This window comes from Saccoglossus kowalevskii, chromosome 6 (genome assembly GCF_978046115.1).
Source record: "Saccoglossus kowalevskii chromosome 6, keSacKowa6.1, whole genome shotgun sequence".
Taxonomy (NCBI): Eukaryota; Metazoa; Hemichordata; class Enteropneusta; family Harrimaniidae; genus Saccoglossus; species Saccoglossus kowalevskii.
Window position 1 is genome coordinate 40,809,281 of NC_140646.1, and position 20,197 is coordinate 40,829,477.

The 20,197-nt window shown below is 37.9% G+C and overlaps 1 protein-coding gene across 1 annotated transcript in view; it reads left to right on the top strand.

Moving 5' to 3' along the window:
* The first annotated feature begins 285 nt into the window (after positions 1–285).
* LOC100378354 (uncharacterized) overlaps positions 286–20,197 on the top strand; it is an 88,024-nt gene continuing 68,112 nt past the window's right edge. Inside the window, exons 1-5 of the mRNA XM_085500550.1 lie at positions 286–443; positions 2,925–3,130; positions 8,920–9,085; positions 9,927–10,241; positions 13,522–13,691. Of these exons, the coding sequence (XP_085356676.1) occupies positions 2,944–3,130; positions 8,920–9,085; positions 9,927–10,241; positions 13,522–13,691 (838 nt within the window). The 5' untranslated portion in view covers positions 286–443; positions 2,925–2,943. The remainder of the gene's footprint in view (positions 444–2,924; positions 3,131–8,919; positions 9,086–9,926; positions 10,242–13,521; positions 13,692–20,197) is intronic.

The following is a 20,197-nucleotide window of genomic DNA, read 5'->3' on the forward strand; positions in this document are numbered from 1 at the left end:
CCGACTATTCCGAAGCGTTTCCGGACAAAAGTTCAGACGGAACGTTCCATTTGTCCGCTTTAACATCTCTCTACATGGGACAGGGATGTGACCCACTACATCCAATACTCGACCATAGTTTACTTTATTATTATAACGAAATTATATAAACTTATTTCACGACGGAAAATGTTATTATAAGAAAAATGTATCTTTGTAGACAATTATACACAAAAAACATGCCCCCTGGATAAAATGGTATATTCTCACGTATACCGTGGTCTCGTAACGAGGCTCATTAACTCATGGAGGCAATGCAAAATGTGTATAGGAGATATGGTTATTATTTCACGAAGGATGTGATTTTATGCAGATCATTTTCAACCGTTTCAAATAGCTGATGTCGTTAATGTTTTAAAGGATAATCGAGTAATAATCTGAAAACCGTCTCTATATTGGAAAGGGTAAGGTTAAAATTATATTTACTTGACATGAATGTGTATGAGATTTGAAGATGAAGATGGTGGTACCGTCAAATGATGACAAAAAAACAAATTTATAAATGTCATCATATATCGGTGATTTCAGACATTTGCAATAGATAATTATCTCGCAATTATTTTCTTATTTTGATCGAATGGAATGATGAATTTCTTATTTGTACTGTAATTGTATTTTCGTAATTTATTATCGAAAACAGTTTTGTTTAATGTGTTGCGTTGTTGCCATGTTGCTACTCTCGCGTCAATCCGTGAGTGACAACGATGATATTGAGGTCAATTCAATTTGTCGCCATTAACATTTTACCGCTTTTTGTTTCACGTTAATTATTTTTTATTCCAAAATTATAATGGTAATAAATTCTTGGTGACTGTAAATGTTATGTTCTTGGTTGTTGACGACCGTTTCAATATTTACAAAGTGCGGTCATTGACATAATTTGACACAAGTATATATTCTAAAATCTTTATTCAAATATATTCTTATATGACTGTCCACAACTAATTAACACATTTTCTTTGTGTCTGGTTGTTTTGTATGACTGAATTATACAATACAATACAATTTGACAGGAGTTGATATGGTAATGTAGTGGTTGCATTGAGCATATGCACACTGTATCTCATTTACTGTGGAATACTTTATTTTTGCTGGAATTAATTTTTGCTGAAAAGGTTTTTTGGGCGTTTTGCGTGGAATTTATTTTCACCGATTTTTGATGAGATTAATGTAAAATATAGGAAAAAAATGTATATTCGCTGGATTTTATTTTCACGGAATCATTCCTTCAGCGAAAATAGCGAAAATAAATTCCAAGTGAAATGTATTCTACAGTATTATAAAATTGCTAAATATGTTTTACCAAGTTTGTTCTTTGGATCCAGAAAATAAATTATAAATGTATATACCTGAAAACATTTTTTTTTTTTTTATACATCATCATGAGATGATGATACACCATGATATATTATATATAATATCAGAGGTACATTACTTGGGGTTTTCAACGTGCATAGTACTGTGTGGTGACATCATGCCAAGATCCCATTCAAGTCTCATCTCGTAGATAGCGAGACTGATGCTATGACCTTCTGACATGACATAGGCAGTTTGTAATAAAACAATAAAACATGTATTACCACATTCATAATGAAAAAATGTAATACATCGAAAATGTACAGAAAATATAGTTATCGTAATCTGTTATATCGTGAGCAGCTATTTTGATCCAACTTGACATCCCAGTATCCTAGTTACTTTTGGCATGTGCATTCGCATTTTTCTGAGTTGGAACGCTTATGCGAGAGCAAGATTGAAACGGGATCTTGGTATCATGTCACCGTAGTTGCAAACCCCAAGTAATGTACCTCTGATAATATATATATATATATATATATATATATATATATATATATATATATAGGGAAACAAACAAAATTTTCAGCCGTAACACCATCAAATTGAGCTACAGTTGTACGAATAACGTGAAGCAAATAATCTGCAATCAAAACAAACAACAGCTTACAGCGGCCAACACCAATACACCCAGTACCGAGATCAACAGATTATGTAACTGCCGTAAGAAATCTGAATGCCCCTTAGACGGAAATTGTTTACAATCGGCCCTGGTTTACCAAGCTAATATCAGACGGCAAGACAACAACAAGTGTGAAACATATGTGGGACTAACAGGAAATGAATTTAAAACCCGGTACAGAAACCACACAGCATTGCTACGCAACCAATCATTGAGAAACGCAACAGAGCTCAGTAAATACGCTTGGTCATTAAAAGACAATAACATCGATTACGACATCAAATGGAGAGTGTTATCGCGTGCTGCACCATACAATTCTTCAAGCAAACGTTTCAACTTATGTATTAGAGAGAAATATATTATAATTTTCCAACCACATTACTGTAGTTTAAATAAAAGAAATGAGCTTTTTTCTTCCTGTAGACACAGAGCCAAATCGTTGCTATGCAACAACTAGTTTTAATATCGTAAACACACTCCATTGTTATGCAAATCTGTAGCGCTTATAACATAGTCTGTTTCGATGGTTTATTTAATAAAGTCTTAACTCCTGATGAGTGAGGTACTCCATGTACCTTACGAAACAGTACTGTAGAGTGAACTTTACTCATGTAGTCGTATCTTAATTTCTCTGTCCACGTATGTATATATATATATATATATATACTATAATTTAATTACTTTCTTTAAAGTAGAAAACCTAATTTTTGATAATGTTGATCATAAATCACATGACAATATTCATTGGTTAATTATAGTCTCATGGTTGTATGAAATACCACTCTTTTGTGTCTTGCAGTCCTGCTTTTTGAGAGTATTTCAGAGTAAACATTTTATAAATTCACACCTTGTTGATAACTCTTGTCAAGTAAACCTTATATGTAAATATATTTTTGTTCACCACCAGGTTCCACAAACTCACAACCATGCCAAGAAAACCAGAGAAACTTGAGCTTGAGAATTTGAGTTTGGTGAAGTATGAGCAAGAAGCAATGACTCCTACTATCCGGCTGACAGTTCCGAATTCTGTGGTTTCTACAAAAAACAATGACAAAAGTGGAATCAACAATCCTGCCTTCAGCTTTGATAAAGAAGATATCTTGAAAAAATTAGGTGTGTACCTTATGTTTTCTTCCTGCAGCAAGACTGAACTCATTATTAGTGTCTGTTCAGACAATATCCCAATCAAGGACTGATATTCACCTATAATACATACATGTATCTATTCTTATGTCCATACTTTCATTTGTATATCTGTTATGAGCTGCTTTCATTGACTGGTGCCATACAGTACAAAGTAAGCCCAATATCACAACAAAGTGATTTGCCTCAGATAAAGCTTAATCTATTTTCCTCAGAAATTGAACAAAAAATAAAACTGTCATCACTGTATTGTTATATACAAATTAAAAAACAAATCATCTAGTTTTTAAAGCATCAAAAACAAAAATAAAAAATGACTCAAACAGTTTGAAAATCGCCCTGGAAATGACACATACAATTATTTATTCTTTGATAATGATGTTAAAAAACTCATGAATGTACCCTGTCTCAAAAAATGTTCAAGGGATGTATTATATATATATTAGTCCCTATTTAAATGCAGTCTGAAAATTAAACTTATGAATTGACCTTTGTGCCTTTGTCTGTCTGTATTCGGCCATATCTCGTAAATCTTGGTTCAAACTTTACATGAACATATCAGACAGTATATTTGACATATGCACGTACATTTGTTTCAATAATCTGATTCAAGATGGCCGAACGACAGCCTTTTTAATGCCAAAATTATATCAAAATTTCACCTGTTCACCATTCCAGAACCGAATCTCAGTCATGCATATACGGATTTGGTTTAAACTTGGTACATACATTGAACACAATGGAACCTTGATCCTTGTCATTTTATTTTTTGGATCAAGTTCAAAATTTAGCCATTTTGTTTCAATAAATACAATTCCAGGTCAATATATCCGACATGCCTGAACCAATCTAGTTTCAACTTCACACATACATCAAACATCATATTGGACTACTGCAAATCAAATCAAAAATGGCTGACTGGTGGCCATCTTGCAGTTCCAAGAAGCCATATCTCTGACATCAGTCAATATTGTGGATATTGCTTCACTAGTCATTCGATGTCTAATGCTTATATTTCAAACTGGGACAATGACTTTTTATTGTATTTTTTTTTATCTTTGTTCCATTTGTCGGTCGGCATTTTCATTCCTGAATCATAGCAAGCACAGTGGCATGAGCGTCTCCACTACATTGGCATATCACTTGTAAAAATAACTTTCATATCTCCCAAATGTCAGGACCATGATTATTACATACAAACTTGCTACATTATTAGTCCCCGTTCGGACGCAGTCAGAAAACGGGGACTTATGTTTTGACCTCTGTGTGTCCGTGTGTCTGTGCGTGCGTCCGGTATCTGTGCGTACCTGTATCTTCGAAATGCCTGGACCAATCACAATAAAACTTCACACATACATCATACATTATATTATACATATGCACGTCAATTTGTTTCATGATCTGATTCAAGATGGCCGAATGGCGGCCATTTTTGTGCTAAAAATCATCAACATTAAGCATTTCTCAGCTGTTTACAGATGGATTTTGTTGAAACTTGGTATATACGTTAGACATTATAGGACCTTGATGCACATCATTTTGTTTTACGATCTGATTCAAGATGGCCGAATGGCGGCCATTTTTGTGCTAAAAAATCCTAAAAATCAACCATTTCTTGGCTGTTTAAAGATGGATTTTGTTCAAACTTGGTATATACATTAGACATTATGGGACCTTGACGCAAATAATTTTGTTTTTCAGATAAGATTCAAAATGGCCGACTGGCGGCCATTTTGTATTAATGAATATGGTTCTTGTGCCATACCTCTGACTTGCTTTCACTGATTATGTTCAAATTTTAAATATTCATTATACATCATGTCATAGATAGACAGATATACTGGTTTGACGATCCTATTCAAAATGGCCAAATGATGGCCTTTTTTGTGCTAAACAATCATCAAATATCAAGCATTTCTGGCATTTATGGATGGATTTCGTTCAAACTTGGTACATGTATTAGACATTACAGGTCCCTGATGCACATCATTTATTTTTCAGATCGGATTCAAAATGGCTGTCTGGCGGCCATTTTGTTTTAATGAATGGGCTTCTAGACCCATATCTCTGACTAGTTTTGACTGATAATATTTTCAAATTATAAATATTCATTATACATCATGTCATAGATAAACAGATATATTGGTTTGACTATCCTATTCAAAATGGCCGAATGGTGGTCATTTTTGTGTTAAAAAATCATCAAATATCAAGCATTTATGAGTGGATTTCGTTCAAACTTGGTACATACATTAGACATTACGGGTTCCTGATGCTCGTCATTTTATTTTTCAGATTGGATTCAAAATGGCTGACTGGCGACCATTTTGTTTTAATGATTGGGCTTCTAGAGCCATATCTCTTAAATGCTTTGACTTATTAGTCCCCGTTCGGATGCAGTCCGAAAACGGGGACTTATGTTTTGCCCTGTGTGCGTCCGTGCGTCCGTGATCACCTGTATCTCGAACATGCATGGACCGATTAAGTTCAAACTTCACTCATACATCACACATTATATGGGACATATGCACATGCATTTTTTTCATGATCCGATTAACGATAGCCGAATAGCGGCCATTTTAAGGCCGAAAATGCATTGAAATCGCACATTTTCACCATTCCGGACCCGGATCTCAGTTATGCATGGACGGATTTCATTCAAATTTGGTACATACATTAAACATAATAGGACCTTGATGCACATCATTTTTTTTTTTGGATCGGGTTCGAAATGGCCGACTGGTGGCCATTTTGTTTTAAAGAATTCAGTTCTGGATCCGTATCTGCTTGGATTGATCGAGTTCAAACTTCACACACACAAGGTACATCATGTCACAAATATGTATGTGCATTTGTTTCATGATCTCATTAACGATAGCCAAATGGCGGCCACTTTAAGGCCGAAAATGCATTGAAATCGCACATTTTCACCATTCCGGACCCGGATCTCAGTTATGCATGGACGGATTTCATTCAAATTTGGTACATACATTAAACATAATAGGACCTTGATGCACGTCATTTTTTTTTTCGGATCAAGTTCGAAATAGTCGACTGGCGGCCATTTTGTTTTAAAGAATTCAGTTCTGGATTCGTATCCGAGACATGTCTGGATTGATCAAGTTCAAACTTCACACACACAAGGTACATCATGTCACAAATATGTATGTGCATTTGTTTCATGATCTCATTAACGATAGCCAAATGGGGGCTGCTTTAAGGCCGAAAATGCATTGAAATCGCACATTTTCACTATTCCGGACCCAGATCTCAGTTATGCATGGACGGATTTCATTCAAATTTGGTACATACATTAAACATAATAGGACCTTGATGCACGTCATTTTTTTTTTCGGATCAAGTTCGAAATAGCCGACTGGCGGCCATTTTGTTTTAAAGAATTCAGTTCTGGATTCGTATCCGAGACATGTCTGGATTGATCAAGTTCAAACTTCACACACACAAGGTACATCATGTCACAAATATGTATGTGCATTTGTTTCATGATCTCATTAACGATAGCCAAATGGGGGCCGCTTTAAGGCCGAAAATGCATTGAAATCGCACATTTTCACCATTCCGGACCCGTATCTCAGTTATGCATGGATGGATTTTGTTCAAATTTGGTACATACATTAAACATAATAGGACCTTGATGCACGTCTTTTTTTTTCGGATCAAGTTCGAAATGGCCGACTGGCGGCCATTTTGTTAAAGAATTCAGTTCTGGATCCGTATCCAAGACATGTCTGGATTGATCAAGTTCAAACTTCACACACACATGGTACATCATGTCACAAATAGATATGTGCATTTGTTTCATGATCTGCTTAACAATAGCGGAATGATGGCCATTTTAAGGCCGAAAATGCATCAAAATCACGTATTTTCACAATTCCAGAATCGGATCTCAGTCATGCATGGATGGATTTTGTTCAGATTTAGCACAATGTGTTGTACATATGCAGGTGCATTTCGGTCATGATCTGCTTTGAATGTATATGTCACTCAAATATGAACGGAACGGGTACGTGTCATTGACAATGACTTGTTATATTTAAATTTTATATATTCGTTATACATCATGTTATATATATACATGTATTCAAAATGGCTGATTTTGAATGCTGTTCCAGAGCAATATCTCTCAATATGGACATGTACTTGTTTGACGATCAGATACAACTGTCAATCATTTTAATGTTAAAAAATCATATTCCTGACATGGTTATATTCCAGCTATATTACTATAAACAAAACTATATATCTTACATGTGATAACTAACGGGGACTGTGCCATGCATGGCTTGTGTATAAATGTCTTTGGTATTTGGTATCCAGTGAAGCATGTATTGACCATTGCTACTATGCAGAGAATGCTTGTAGCAAAAGTTCATCTAGATTTTATTAACCGTTTATGTGATTGTATTGGAAAATTAATATCTATAACATTTACCTTAAACATATAATAAAATGGTATATAATCAACCAAAACAAACATAATGTACTTAGGTATAATATTACTTAAACAAAATTTGCAGGTAATTGACAATATTTTAAAACAAAGTAGGTAATGATTGACAGTTGTTCAAATTTTACATCATCCAGGGCAAACTGATTGACAAAATCTGTGTTTTTACTGTAATGATGTCATTATTTTCAGAACTAGATTACCTTTGTCACTAATCCTGGGTGTGTGACTTCTTTCCTACAATTTTTAACCCATATATTGTGTACTCCATTTTTTTGTAGAACATTTTAGGCATTTATAAAATAGTGACCCAATATATTCGTAAGTTCCATAAAAATACGCAATATTTTGATATTACAGCTACTGTAATACTGGGTGTCAAACAGTCTATTGTGTAGGAATGATAAATGGATTTAAATTCAATCTAATTTACTTCATGCATTAGTTTAATTGGATGTTGCTATAGCAACATAGATGTCTACATGAATAAAGACAATAAATTGTTTAAAAAATTCTTTGTCCTTTTAGAAGAAATGTCAATTTGATTTTATAGTCTAATTTTATGTTGTTTGTCATATAAATCTATCCATGTTTTTTGAGAATATACTGGAAAATTGAATACATTGGGCTATATTAATTATTATTACATATATACTATAAAAACTAATTTTTGATAATTTTTGTTCTATTAGTAGCACATTCACTTATGTCAATGATAGAAGAGAGTCTGTGATCTGAATAAGTTGTATAATGAATTATCTCAACACAATAATTGTAATTGTTAGTTTATGAAGGCTTTTATTAGAACAAATACAATAATTTTTAAAATAGAATACAAAATTGTCGTGAAATCTTGATGGATTAACTACTCATTATAACATTTTTTGATTACAATTGTTTAAATTTAAATACTTTACACCCACTTTTATGATGGATTCATGGCAATTAAAGTAATCAAGTAATACGTGGGCTGTAATAAATACAGCAGCTAAAAGATTGGCAAAACATCTACCCTGTCGAAAGCCAAACATCACTGAAAAATCCTGTGGATTCGGTTGTGACAGCATTGTTGTTTGAATGAGTATTGTTCCAAAGTCTTATCTCTGACATTTCATGACTTAATACATAAATGTACATGTATGCACATTAATTTGTTTGATGATCTGATTCAAGATGGCCGACTGGTCTCCATTTTAATAGTAAAATGCAACAAAATCAAATTTGCATTTGGTAGTGCATTGTAAAATCATACATTGTTATTTAATTTCATGATTTGTTTTTCTTACAGATTGTGTATCGCTGGATATTCCTTTATCGCCCGTCCCCAATAGTTTGAATCATCTTGGTTCAAGCATTAGTTTGTCAGCTTCTCTCAGTGGTGTGGACCCAAATGGCTTGCTAGCGCCCTCATTGACCAATGGTCAGGTTTCACAAGGTCTCAGACAGAGAAGCAGGTATGTTTGTTAGCCTACTGTTTATTATTCTGATCAATAAGAAGGAATTTTCTCTGGAAAAATCATGCCACAAATTGTTGGGTTTTTATAAGAGCTTTTAAAGGGTGGTGATTGACATGCCATGTATTTGTCAGATGCTAGTTGATTTTGACCAGTTCACTCCATATTCACACTCCCTATACTTCATTTGTAAATATCATGAAATTAGTCCAAATCTTTTGGTATACTCCCTTTGGGTGGTTATTCCTTAATTATAACCATAAGGAAATTACAATTCTTTTTTAATTTTATAAAAATAAAGTTATGAAATAAAATAGAAGTTGAGTAGTTAAATCAGTGTTTGTCTCTTTTTGTTGTTTTTTTATCTCATGTACTGTAAAATAATTTTCGCTGAAAAGACTTTTTGGATTATATTCAGGGATTTTATTTTCACTGATTTTTGATGAGTTGAATGTAAAATATAGGAAAAAGGGTATATTTGCTGGATTTTATTTTCACTGAATCATTCCTTCAGCGAAAATAAAGTATACAACAGTAGAAATGGCATGGTGTTAAAAATCAACTTTTTAATTCTGTTTTTAGAAATTATTGTACTTTCTATTGCATTGTTCAAGTTGGTGTCTATCATTTGTATATGTTTGACAATTTCTGATTGATTTTGGTTATTTATCTACATGATACTGACAACCCTGCTTTCTGATCTTTGAACTCAAACTGCCCATCAACATAAAGCTGGTTACATTTTAAAAGGATACTTACATACCTGTACTTTGTAATGACTCAAAATGCCTTTAGTTTTCGCATGACTAGTTTAAGACATTATAAATATTTCACTTTTCAGATGCAACACTGCAAATGACAGCCTCTTACCTCCCAGTTTAGCTCACATGCTTGCCAACAAAAGACATAGTCTACCAGTACCTGGCAAAGTTGACTACTTAACACCTACTGCTCCGTTGTTGGCGCCAACACTGTCAAATGGGAAACTTTCAAATGGCAATGTCAAACATGACAACAGTAGGTCCAAATCACAACCTAGTTCCCCTATCAGATCAAAATCACCATGGGAACGATTATTTGGTAGCAAAAAGGACCGACAACCTTCGGTTATAAGCAGTGTTAGTGGACTAAGTGACTTTAGCGGAAGTGCTGCAAGGTAAGTTACTTTTAAAGTATCTTCAACACTTACCCCACAATCACAACTTTATTCACAACAGCGCCATCTTGTGGTGGTAAAGAGAAAAGCACCAATTCAGATTGGTTGTATACATGTAACATTGCCTAAATTATGCAGTCTTTTCCACAGACTTGATATTAAAGTGTCACAACTAATTTGCATAATTATAATTACATATTAATCAGTTCCCCAAACAAACTGACAATGAGGTAATATAATTCCATATTACTATGTTGTTGTTGTTATTGTGAATGAAGTTAATGAGTGCATTTTTCATATTTTTATTATGCATATCTGAAAAGTATTCATGTAAAAAGTGAAATAATAAATGCAAAGGAATTTCAATAGACAGTTTTTCAAGATGAAATAGTTCTAAATGTATATACTTTCCATGATCCATAAAATATGTTTATCCAGGAAGGTAACTGATTTATCATTATTTTGTCTACAAGAAGTTATAGCAGTCAAAGACAGGAGTCTTTTACTTATAAAACTAGCCTACATTCTGTCTATGAGTTTGTGAGTTTATCACAGTAAGATGAAAAATCAGAAATTGACAATGACACATTTGACATGTATTTATAATGTAATGGTAACTACACATTTGGCTGCCTTGTCTGTAATGGAATAAAACATGTCACACTTTACAGTAGTTCATTCAATGTATCATCTTTTCGAAATTATTTCTTTTGGAAACCAAGACTTATGTTTTGGGCTTCACTCGTGTGTGCATCAATTGTCTTTTTTCAGACATTCCTGGATTAATATTATTCATTAGTCCCTGTTCTGACGCCATTTTTGTGCAAAAAAAATCATCAAATATCAAGCATTTATGGCATTTATGAATAGATTTCGTTCAAACTTGGTACATACATTAGACATAACGAGTTCTGATGCAAAATAGCTGACTGGCGGCCATTTTGTTTTAATGATTGGGCTTCTAGAGCCATATCTCTGAGATGCTTTGACTGATTACGTTCAAATTTTTAATATTCATTATACATCATGTTATAGATATATACATGTATTCAAAATGGCTGATTTTGAATGCTGTTCCAGAGCAATATCTCTCAATATGGACAAAAAAAATCATCGAAATCATATTCCTGACATGGTTATATTCCTGCTATATTACTATTAACAAAAATATATATCTTAAATTCGATCACTAACAGGGACTGTGCCATGCATGGCTTGTTTAAATTTGATATTACCAGAGTTTCAATCTTGGAATTCTAATGAAGGTCCAAAATTGATTTATTACGGTTTTGTTAAATTGGGACTATTTGCTGCTACATTGTTTTTGTTTAAGCATCTTCCTGTGTACTTTTTCTGTTGTCTTGAGTGTTACTTGGATGTCACAGCCTTATTTGTTGGCAGATCTGTAAACTGCTGTGTGGGAACTTCTTGCTAATATAAACCTACCAATGCTACCTTATATGTTGGCAAAATATTATGTTTTTATCTGAAAAATACTTTTGAAAAACCAGTTACTTTTTACTTTGACAAATTGAATTTTTATGGTAATGTGAACTAAGAAAGATTTTATATAATGTGCCTTAGAGGGCGCTGTTACTTTATGCTATAAAGAATGCTGGTATGAGAAAGATTTTCAGAATTGAACTTTATTCTCAAATAAAAAAACATAAATTAATATAAGAAAGGTCCTAAAAAAAATAATTTCTATGATAAGGCCCTCAAATGATTTAGCTTAACGATCTTTTTTAGCTTAATTAATGTACTGAAAGTGTTGGCCTTTTTAAAATTAGAAACATTAGAGAACCTCTAAGAATAAGTTCAGTGAGCTCTATTTCAAAATATAATGTTGTAAATTATTTGTGTGATAAATTTAACACATTTCTGATAACTTAAATTGCGTAAGGATCACCTACCTATATCACTGATCTAATTTGATTTCCAAGTGTTTGAAAATTCACCGTAAATAGAGTATTTAAGTGGTAAATTGAATTCAGTGAGGTTTTGTATTCCTCTTTTACTGATGAGGCATTTAATTACAAGTGTTATGGATAATGGTTTTCCTAAGTGATGGTGGTATGACTAGTACATGAATAACAGTTGCACACTTTTATGCACCGCTGGCTAAAAATTAATCACCACTGACAGACTCAGTGCTTGAAATACTGGGCTTTTATACATTGTTTTCCCCTGTGTGTCTGATTATTTTACGACCTAGAAAAACAAATATTTTTACATTAAATTTTCTTTTTTTACTATTATGTGATGTTGTATAATATCAATATTTGTTTTATTTCTGGGCATCTAATAACCACTTGCCAATGGCAAATTATTGTTAGATTCTGTCACTTTGACCACTCTTTACTTAGCTATGACTAAGTTTCGACTAATTTTTAAACGTGGGCATCAAAAACAAGTGACCAACCACAGAAAGGTAAATTGAACACAAGGAAAACATATTGTTGTATGGTCAGCATGTGTTAAGTATCGGTAGTATGTGTACAGGATTCGCAAGATATCAGCATGCTTAGCCGATAGCCAAACATCACTGAGCAGTACTGTTCTATAGCTTCAGTTGTGAGTCACAGAATCGCTTGCGGAATTCACTATTTATTGATCAAAATTTAATTTTATTACAAATTCAGTATTCAATGTAAAGCATTTTCCGCTAAGACTTGTCTAAGATGCACGCCAGACTCTTGTTTCCTGTATAGCCATTAGGTCAATCCAATTTGAATTGATAGGATGACTATTTTACTTATTTTGTTATCACAGCTTTTGAGTAAGGCTTAATTATTTACTGGGTTATTTCACTGGCAGATGTGCTAACTTAAAACCCTGTGAATATTTCATCAGTGTTAAATACTGTAAAAGGATTAATTATTCACTGAGTCTTAATTTTGCTTATTTCACTGACTGGAAAATGCGCTAAATTAAAACCCAGTGAATATGGAAAATTTAGCATAAAACACATTATCTAAATGATAAAACCGTGAATTTAACACCCAATGAATATGCCTGAAATGCTAAATCAATAAATTTTACAGTACTTCATAGGTCATTTGTGTTTAGCACAATTCTAAAGCAGAATTCAAACAGCAATTATACAGAATGGAATTTATTGTTACAGTAGTGAAGACAGTTAAGTACTTTTAAACGAAATGATGCATCAGGTTTTGGGTACAGCTGTTTGACCTTTAGTAAGTTACATTGTGTTCAAATTTTACATTGATGAGACTAAAATGAAACAATAATTGCATATGTTTTTATCTCTTATTTGTAGTTTTGATGGAGATGGAAGTTTACCATCAATTCACTCACCTGCTGGTACAAAACTACGAGACCTTGTGAAATCTGTTACACAGCAAGCAAAGAAACTACGTAAAAATGAAATACACCCAGCACCAGCCATTACACCAGCATCTGAACCATCTACACTGGCACCTCCAACACGTGAGTATGATGTTTATGTTTAAATGTTATTTGGTTGTGTGTAGGCGCAACATTTTATTGAGTGATGTGAAGATATTGATGATATAAATTCACAAAGCGATTAATTTGTCGCTGGAAACTTTGAAAAGTGTAGTCTACTGAAGTGAGAATTCATACATGTACAGAGTAATAATTCAAGAAGCCTGGTACCATACAAAACAAGCATTTTGTTATGTCAAGCATAACGTAATGTAATAGGGTTATCTACGGGCTTGCCTGCTCGCGATTAAAACCTCTATGTACATGACTCTCAATGACATGGTGGAGCAGTGGGATTATGGAGTGCATCTCAAACACAATGTACCACATTATCCGATTCACACTGTTTTTCTGAAGCCACGTCCATGGCCGTTTCTACGTACCTGTGCGTTATCATGTAAGGAAAAGTTGTAATTTACCTCAGTTAAATTCAGTGATTTGATTGGTTGTGCCAAGGAGCTGAATCCATCAATCAACATCCTTGTAACGAACACTTGCATCAATTTCAAATTTGAAGCAATAGATGTTGTTGGCTCATATCTCGTCATAGCTCTACTGACATTAATATATTACCGTTTTGTGATTTGCCATGGAAACATGTCACAACACTTGACTTTGTTATTCATTTACAATGTAAATGCACCAGAGCATGCGCCACCGTGTTTGATTTCATCAACTCTGTTTTGAATTCTACCAAGATATAATGGTGAAGGGACAGCCAATTAAAATAAACGTTGACTGGCAAAGATGAACCATAACAATTCTAATAAAGGCATCACTTTCAGAGAATTTCAATCTATCCTGCCACCTGAATTACAGTACAATTTGAGTGTTTCATAGTCAAAATTAAAGTAAATAAACATTGCATTAAAATGAGTATGAGTAAAACAGTTCAGTACACCTACCGGATTCGGCTGATACCCCGCCCATCCTAAACCCCGCCCATGGGCGATGTTTCAAATAGTGGGCGATGTTTTGGTCTACATGCACTGCCTGACTGAACAACAAACATTTTTACAGACCCCAATTTTCCCGTCCAACATCTTGCATCGAGCATGCTATTTCAAATATGACGCTAAAAATAATTCACTGTGAAGTCGAAAAGCATAAAACTCCAATAAATCCAATTCTGAATACGAATTGTTGCGTATTATGACTCGTTAATACATTTCACTTACGTTTATTACACTCGAATAAAGTCTACACTTGAAAAGAATGCTGTTTACGAAGTTTAAAATAGTCAAGCCTTCCTGATTCGAGCATCTTGGTTGATTTAACAATGGTAGGTATCAGTAATGTTTAATCTTTTTCTGTATCACATTCCAGACAAAAAGTTTAAGATCGGTAAACAAGAAATGGATGAACTAAAATGTCTCCTGCGTTTTACATGCAACATGATTATTAAAAAACACAGAGTTAAGCAGTCATGTACGTTCTATAAAAAAAACGTTCCCTTTCAGATAACCCCCAGTTATACCCTTTGCGTTCATGGTATTTGTGAGAGTTGAAAGATTTTTCGAGCAAATGACAAGTAACTATACTGATTTGCGTCAAGCTGGGTGGCTCGAATTTAAATATCAGTGTGTGAACTCTGGAGGTCATTGCCCAATACCGCCCGAAAATTCAAACACGTAGTTATTAGAGTTCAGTCGAAATGTACGTGAATAATACGATCGAAGTGCGCTGCCCAGAGTTTATTATATTATAGTAAAACTTAACTTGACGCATGGTATGGTTTATATTACATGTTCACTTCATTTCCAAATAAAATAATTAACCATTGGAAGTGGAACTTAGATGAATCACAAGTATTTAAAATATTTTCTCGACTTTCTGTAGACACCTGACTACTATCTTTTTCAATGATTTAAATGTGCCCATGCATGTTTATGTTTGCGTAATTATTACGAATGCAATGCATTATCAAGTCGGTAATATTGAAATATTCACAGACCCAGTACCCCGGGTCAGTGCCCTCCCAATAGTAAAAAATAACTTGAGTTTACTTAATTATCATGAGAACAATACATTACAAAGTAAAAATATTCAGAGCCTGTACAATATGGTAAACAAATTAGAAAAGCAGAGCACTAAGTAAACAACGTTGATATATTCAAAGCCAGTACAGAGTTGCATACAAGTTGCACAATTACAGTACCTTGGGATATAATAACAATTTTACTAGATCGACGTGCGGAGCACGAAAGAAAAGGTTTGCTAAGGTAACGCGCCAGTTCAGTGCATGACTTGGGGGTCAAACTTCGGTCAACACACACTTGATGTCAGCAGCAAGTTTCGCAAAGAAGTACTTGAAGTTCAATTGCGTCCCAAAATGACGTCACTGATCACTCAGTTGTCACAGCGTGTGTTGTGTCATGTCCATGATGCACCCCGTTTTGACTTTGGCTTGCTTTTCCTTCTTAGTGCATGTTCTTGTTCACGTAAAATGCAGTCTCTCACTAATGTATTAAAACACTTTGAATGTATACTTTGCATGATTATATTTGGTCAACGCGAAATATTATTTTTTCTAAACTTTTTCTGAGACCATTTTTATCAACGCAGGGTTATTTTTCCAGTCAAGATGGGCTTCGTAATATCTGCCATAACATCGCCCGGGCAATCTTTTGGTCCACATTTAATTTCTTAATAATCGAATCCTCCATAAGATCGCCCAGGGCGGGGTATCAGCTGAATCCGGTATTTTAGAAGTCAAGGCCTTTCACTCTTGTCTGACATCTAAATTCACTATGTTCAATTACCCACCATAGACTCCGGTCAGTCAAAATGACTATTTTGAACTGTAGGCATTAATCAGCGATTCTGCCGGTGACGGAGAGATAGAATCCAGGTCAGGGGAAGAAGCCCCATGACCTCAAGATTCTTTTACCCCTTACGTCACGAACCCACGTGACCGAGGCTACCTGGCAGCGCCACAGGTAGCCATCCTTCACTCTTAATTTCTCTCCGCCTCGAGTGGAGATGAAATCTAGCGAGCTCTGCTGGATCGCCTGCTTTTTTTCCTGTCCGGATTTATAGCTTGGGTTGTTGCCGCTGCTCGGCATCCGACATGGTAGCTGGTAGGATAAGTTTTCCTTGTCTTTTTTTACCCTCATGTCGTTTTCCCCTTTGTGTGTAGTATTTTTCTCAGCAAAGAAATCAAAATCCGGCGCCACTACGTAGTCACATGTTGATTTCATGGCGGCACCTTTTACAACTGTGATTCGTCTCCCTCATGCATGTCGTCTTTATTTTTAATGTATTTAGCAATATATCGATGTAATGACAGCTCCAAGGCTCGCTGCCCTTTTCTTCCGGTCTCCTCGTTTTTCGAGCCGACCGTACAGTGGTTTATTCAGAATTTACCAGCATAGAACCCGCATCCGAGATACTTTGTCGTGGCTACGTGTGGGTTTCGGGTTTTTTTGCGTGAAAGCGTGTTTTTTTTTCACTGCAGTTCTGAGGCCTGAGATTTTCTTTCAGAGCCATCAAAATCGCTGACACTGACCGCGTCACAGCAAGGTCGCACGTCCAGTAAACAAATTGGTTAAAGTGAGTTGCGTGTTTTGCATGAGTGGAAAAGTCCTCACGCTCGGCTACCGGTACTTCATGTACCGGGACGTCGAGTAAGAGGCCCGACGGCGGAGGTACCAATATTTTCTCGGTCTCCCCCGCTGATCGGAGGGCATCCTCACAGTCTGTTTTTTTCAGGCGGTGTTTTTACCCGATTTTACCGGCTGCAGCGAGGCTGTGCCCCTGGAGGCTTTCCTCCTATGGGGCCCGTTGCGGGTCTCTTCGTGGACCCTTCCTCGCACAGCGCCGAGTTTGCCTCCGAGTTGAGGGCTTTGGTCGAAGGACTGTCGGGGCAATTGCGTCCCTGGCAGGCTGGGTAGATCAGACGCAGTCGGAGCGAGCTGTCTCCACTGTGTCCCCTCGGTGAGCAAACAGGAAGAGACGTGAAAGCATGTTTGCATTCAAACACGTCTCTTCCGGGGAACCCCCGTTCCCAGGCACGGCTCTCCCACTATTTTGGGGGGTGGCCGAGGCCCAGGCTAATTGCCCCGGTCCGTCTCTGGATCCTCGGGCACTGAATGCCAACGGGGTGCTGGCAGCCAAGTCTCCGATCTCGGAGCAGGGCTTTCAGGGCAGGGTTCAGGTGTGGGTTTTGACTCCTTTCTTACCGACCCACGGGTGTCCCCAGAGGGAACCGACCCTGTCATGAGACGCACAGTCGAACACGCTCCCTCTCACATATTTAAAGTGAAAGGAGATGCAGTTCGCTCACGTCGGATACAGCCGGTACTCCGGGCGTTCCCTCAGAGTCATCCATCTGTATGACTCGGTGAGCCGCGCTTTTGGGGTGAGGCGGAGTATCATCGATCCCAGTGATACGATGTATATACCCCCACCCTTGATCCTAAAGCAACCACCTAAGGTTGCTTCAACGCTTATGGGATCACGGGCGTCGGGATCCAAAGCAACCCCGTCGGCAAGTCTCTCCCTGTCCGCCTAAGTGCGGAGTGGGGCGCAGAGCATGCAAACGGTGTTGATGGGCGGCGTTCGTCAGCCGTGGGGGATGTAATGCTTAAGGCCCTCGAGTGGGGATAACATAAGGCATCACTTCCCACTGGACCAAACGCGACCCGGTCGGTGTGGTTTTGGGATCAGACCCCATAGCGTGGGATGAGACCGAAACGCCCCCAACCGGATTCCAGGGCTCCTTCCCCAGACCCCGGTACCACGAATTTGGCAAACCGCGTTCCATGGGTGTCCTTCCCAATTGAAGACGACCCATCTAGCCCTGAGGGCAGAGTTGCTTGAGCACATTATGCGTGACCAGCACTCTGGAGACCTTGGAGGCAGAACGCACCAGCCTCCTAGACCAGGCAACATTTTTACTGGTGGGCCACCGCACATCTACATGCGACACCCCCTAGTGTCGCCTGGCTCTCTTGGCCAGGGCCACTACCATGCTACGAGATGCGGCCTTAGACGCATGTGTTTTTGCCGACATGCTGAGCCGGGGTACGTCCCCGCCTCAGTCACACAGACTGGACTCCCTCCACCCTCTTTGTTCAGGGAATGGTGTGCACAGTCTCGGAGCTTCGGAGTGCAATGAACCGGAGGGTTCAGTTTGAACCCGCTAGCCAGTTGGTCCTACCATGGGCAATCGGAGGGCACCCCAAGCACAGAAAACACAATGCCTTAGGGCGTTGACCGCTAGCTGGAGTCAGCCAGGAGGCAAGCGCTTATACCCTTCCATGGGAGGGGAGGGTAGTAGTGTGCCCCCAGGGAGGTAAGAGCCAGGTGGTGGCTCCTCGCCCTCCCTGGGCGGACATCTCCCCGGCAGCAGGGGAGGCATGTTTGACGCTCACCTCTGCAACCGGGGGGGACAGGCACGTGTTCGGTGAATGGCCAGGTCACAACTTAGTGACTACTTCAGGCCTTGGGGAACTCACCTCATGGGGGAAGGAAGCGCACCCCCCCCCCTCGCAACTGCCGAACACATGGCCACATATCCCTGTCAACACAGATTGCGCCGGTGTAGTCCGGTTTGGAGACAACGGGTGACCGATCCCTGGACCTTTCCAGGTGGTGACATCAGTTTACGGGATACCGCTGAAATCTCCTTTTCCCCCCGTCAGTGTCCCCATCGTTGGGCACTGCCAGGGGACTCCCGCAAGGCGGAAGCAATCAGACAGGAAGTAGCAGTTTGCTGGGGAAAGACGCCATACACAGGGTACATCAGCCGGAACTAATGCCAGGCTTCTACCCAAATGTGTCCGTAGTACCAAATCTACAAGTGGCAGGCGTCCAGTTTTGGACCTAGGCAGACTGAATCAGTACGTGCTCCTCGATCGGTTCCACATGGAGACGCCATTCAGGGTTCTTCTCTCCATCCACCGTTTTGACTGGGTAGCCCCACTAGACTTAAGCGGGGCCTACCTGCATGTACCGATGCACCCAGCGAGTTGCCATCTCCTTCGAATCGCCCAGCTGGGCCAAGTATTCGAATCTCGGGTGCCTCCCCGTTCGGGTTAGGCACAGCGCTCTACGTGTTCACCAGAGTGATGAAACAGGTAGTGCTACTGCTTCACCAGATGTCGGTACACCTCAATCCGTACCCAGACTTCCGGTTACCAACAACCCGGGCAAGGGGTAATAGCCAAACGCGTCAGGCTAACACGGGATTTACTTCACCAGTTGGGCTCATTGGTAAATCGACAAGTCCCACTTCGACCCAACGTGCAGTTGGTGTCCCTGGGCATGGAGTTTTGACACAGAGGTATGCTTGGCTTAGCTATTTCAAGCGTATTGCTTAGCGCTAGGCAGCCTAGCCGAATGCCTAGTCAGCGTTCCCTCTGTGTCCCTCCGCGAACTAACACGGATCATCGAAATGATGACCTCGGTTCGAAGGGTCGTTCTCCAGGCCGCACTACGCAGCCGCCCGGTATAACGCTTGTTATTGCGCCGAGCTCTCCTATGGG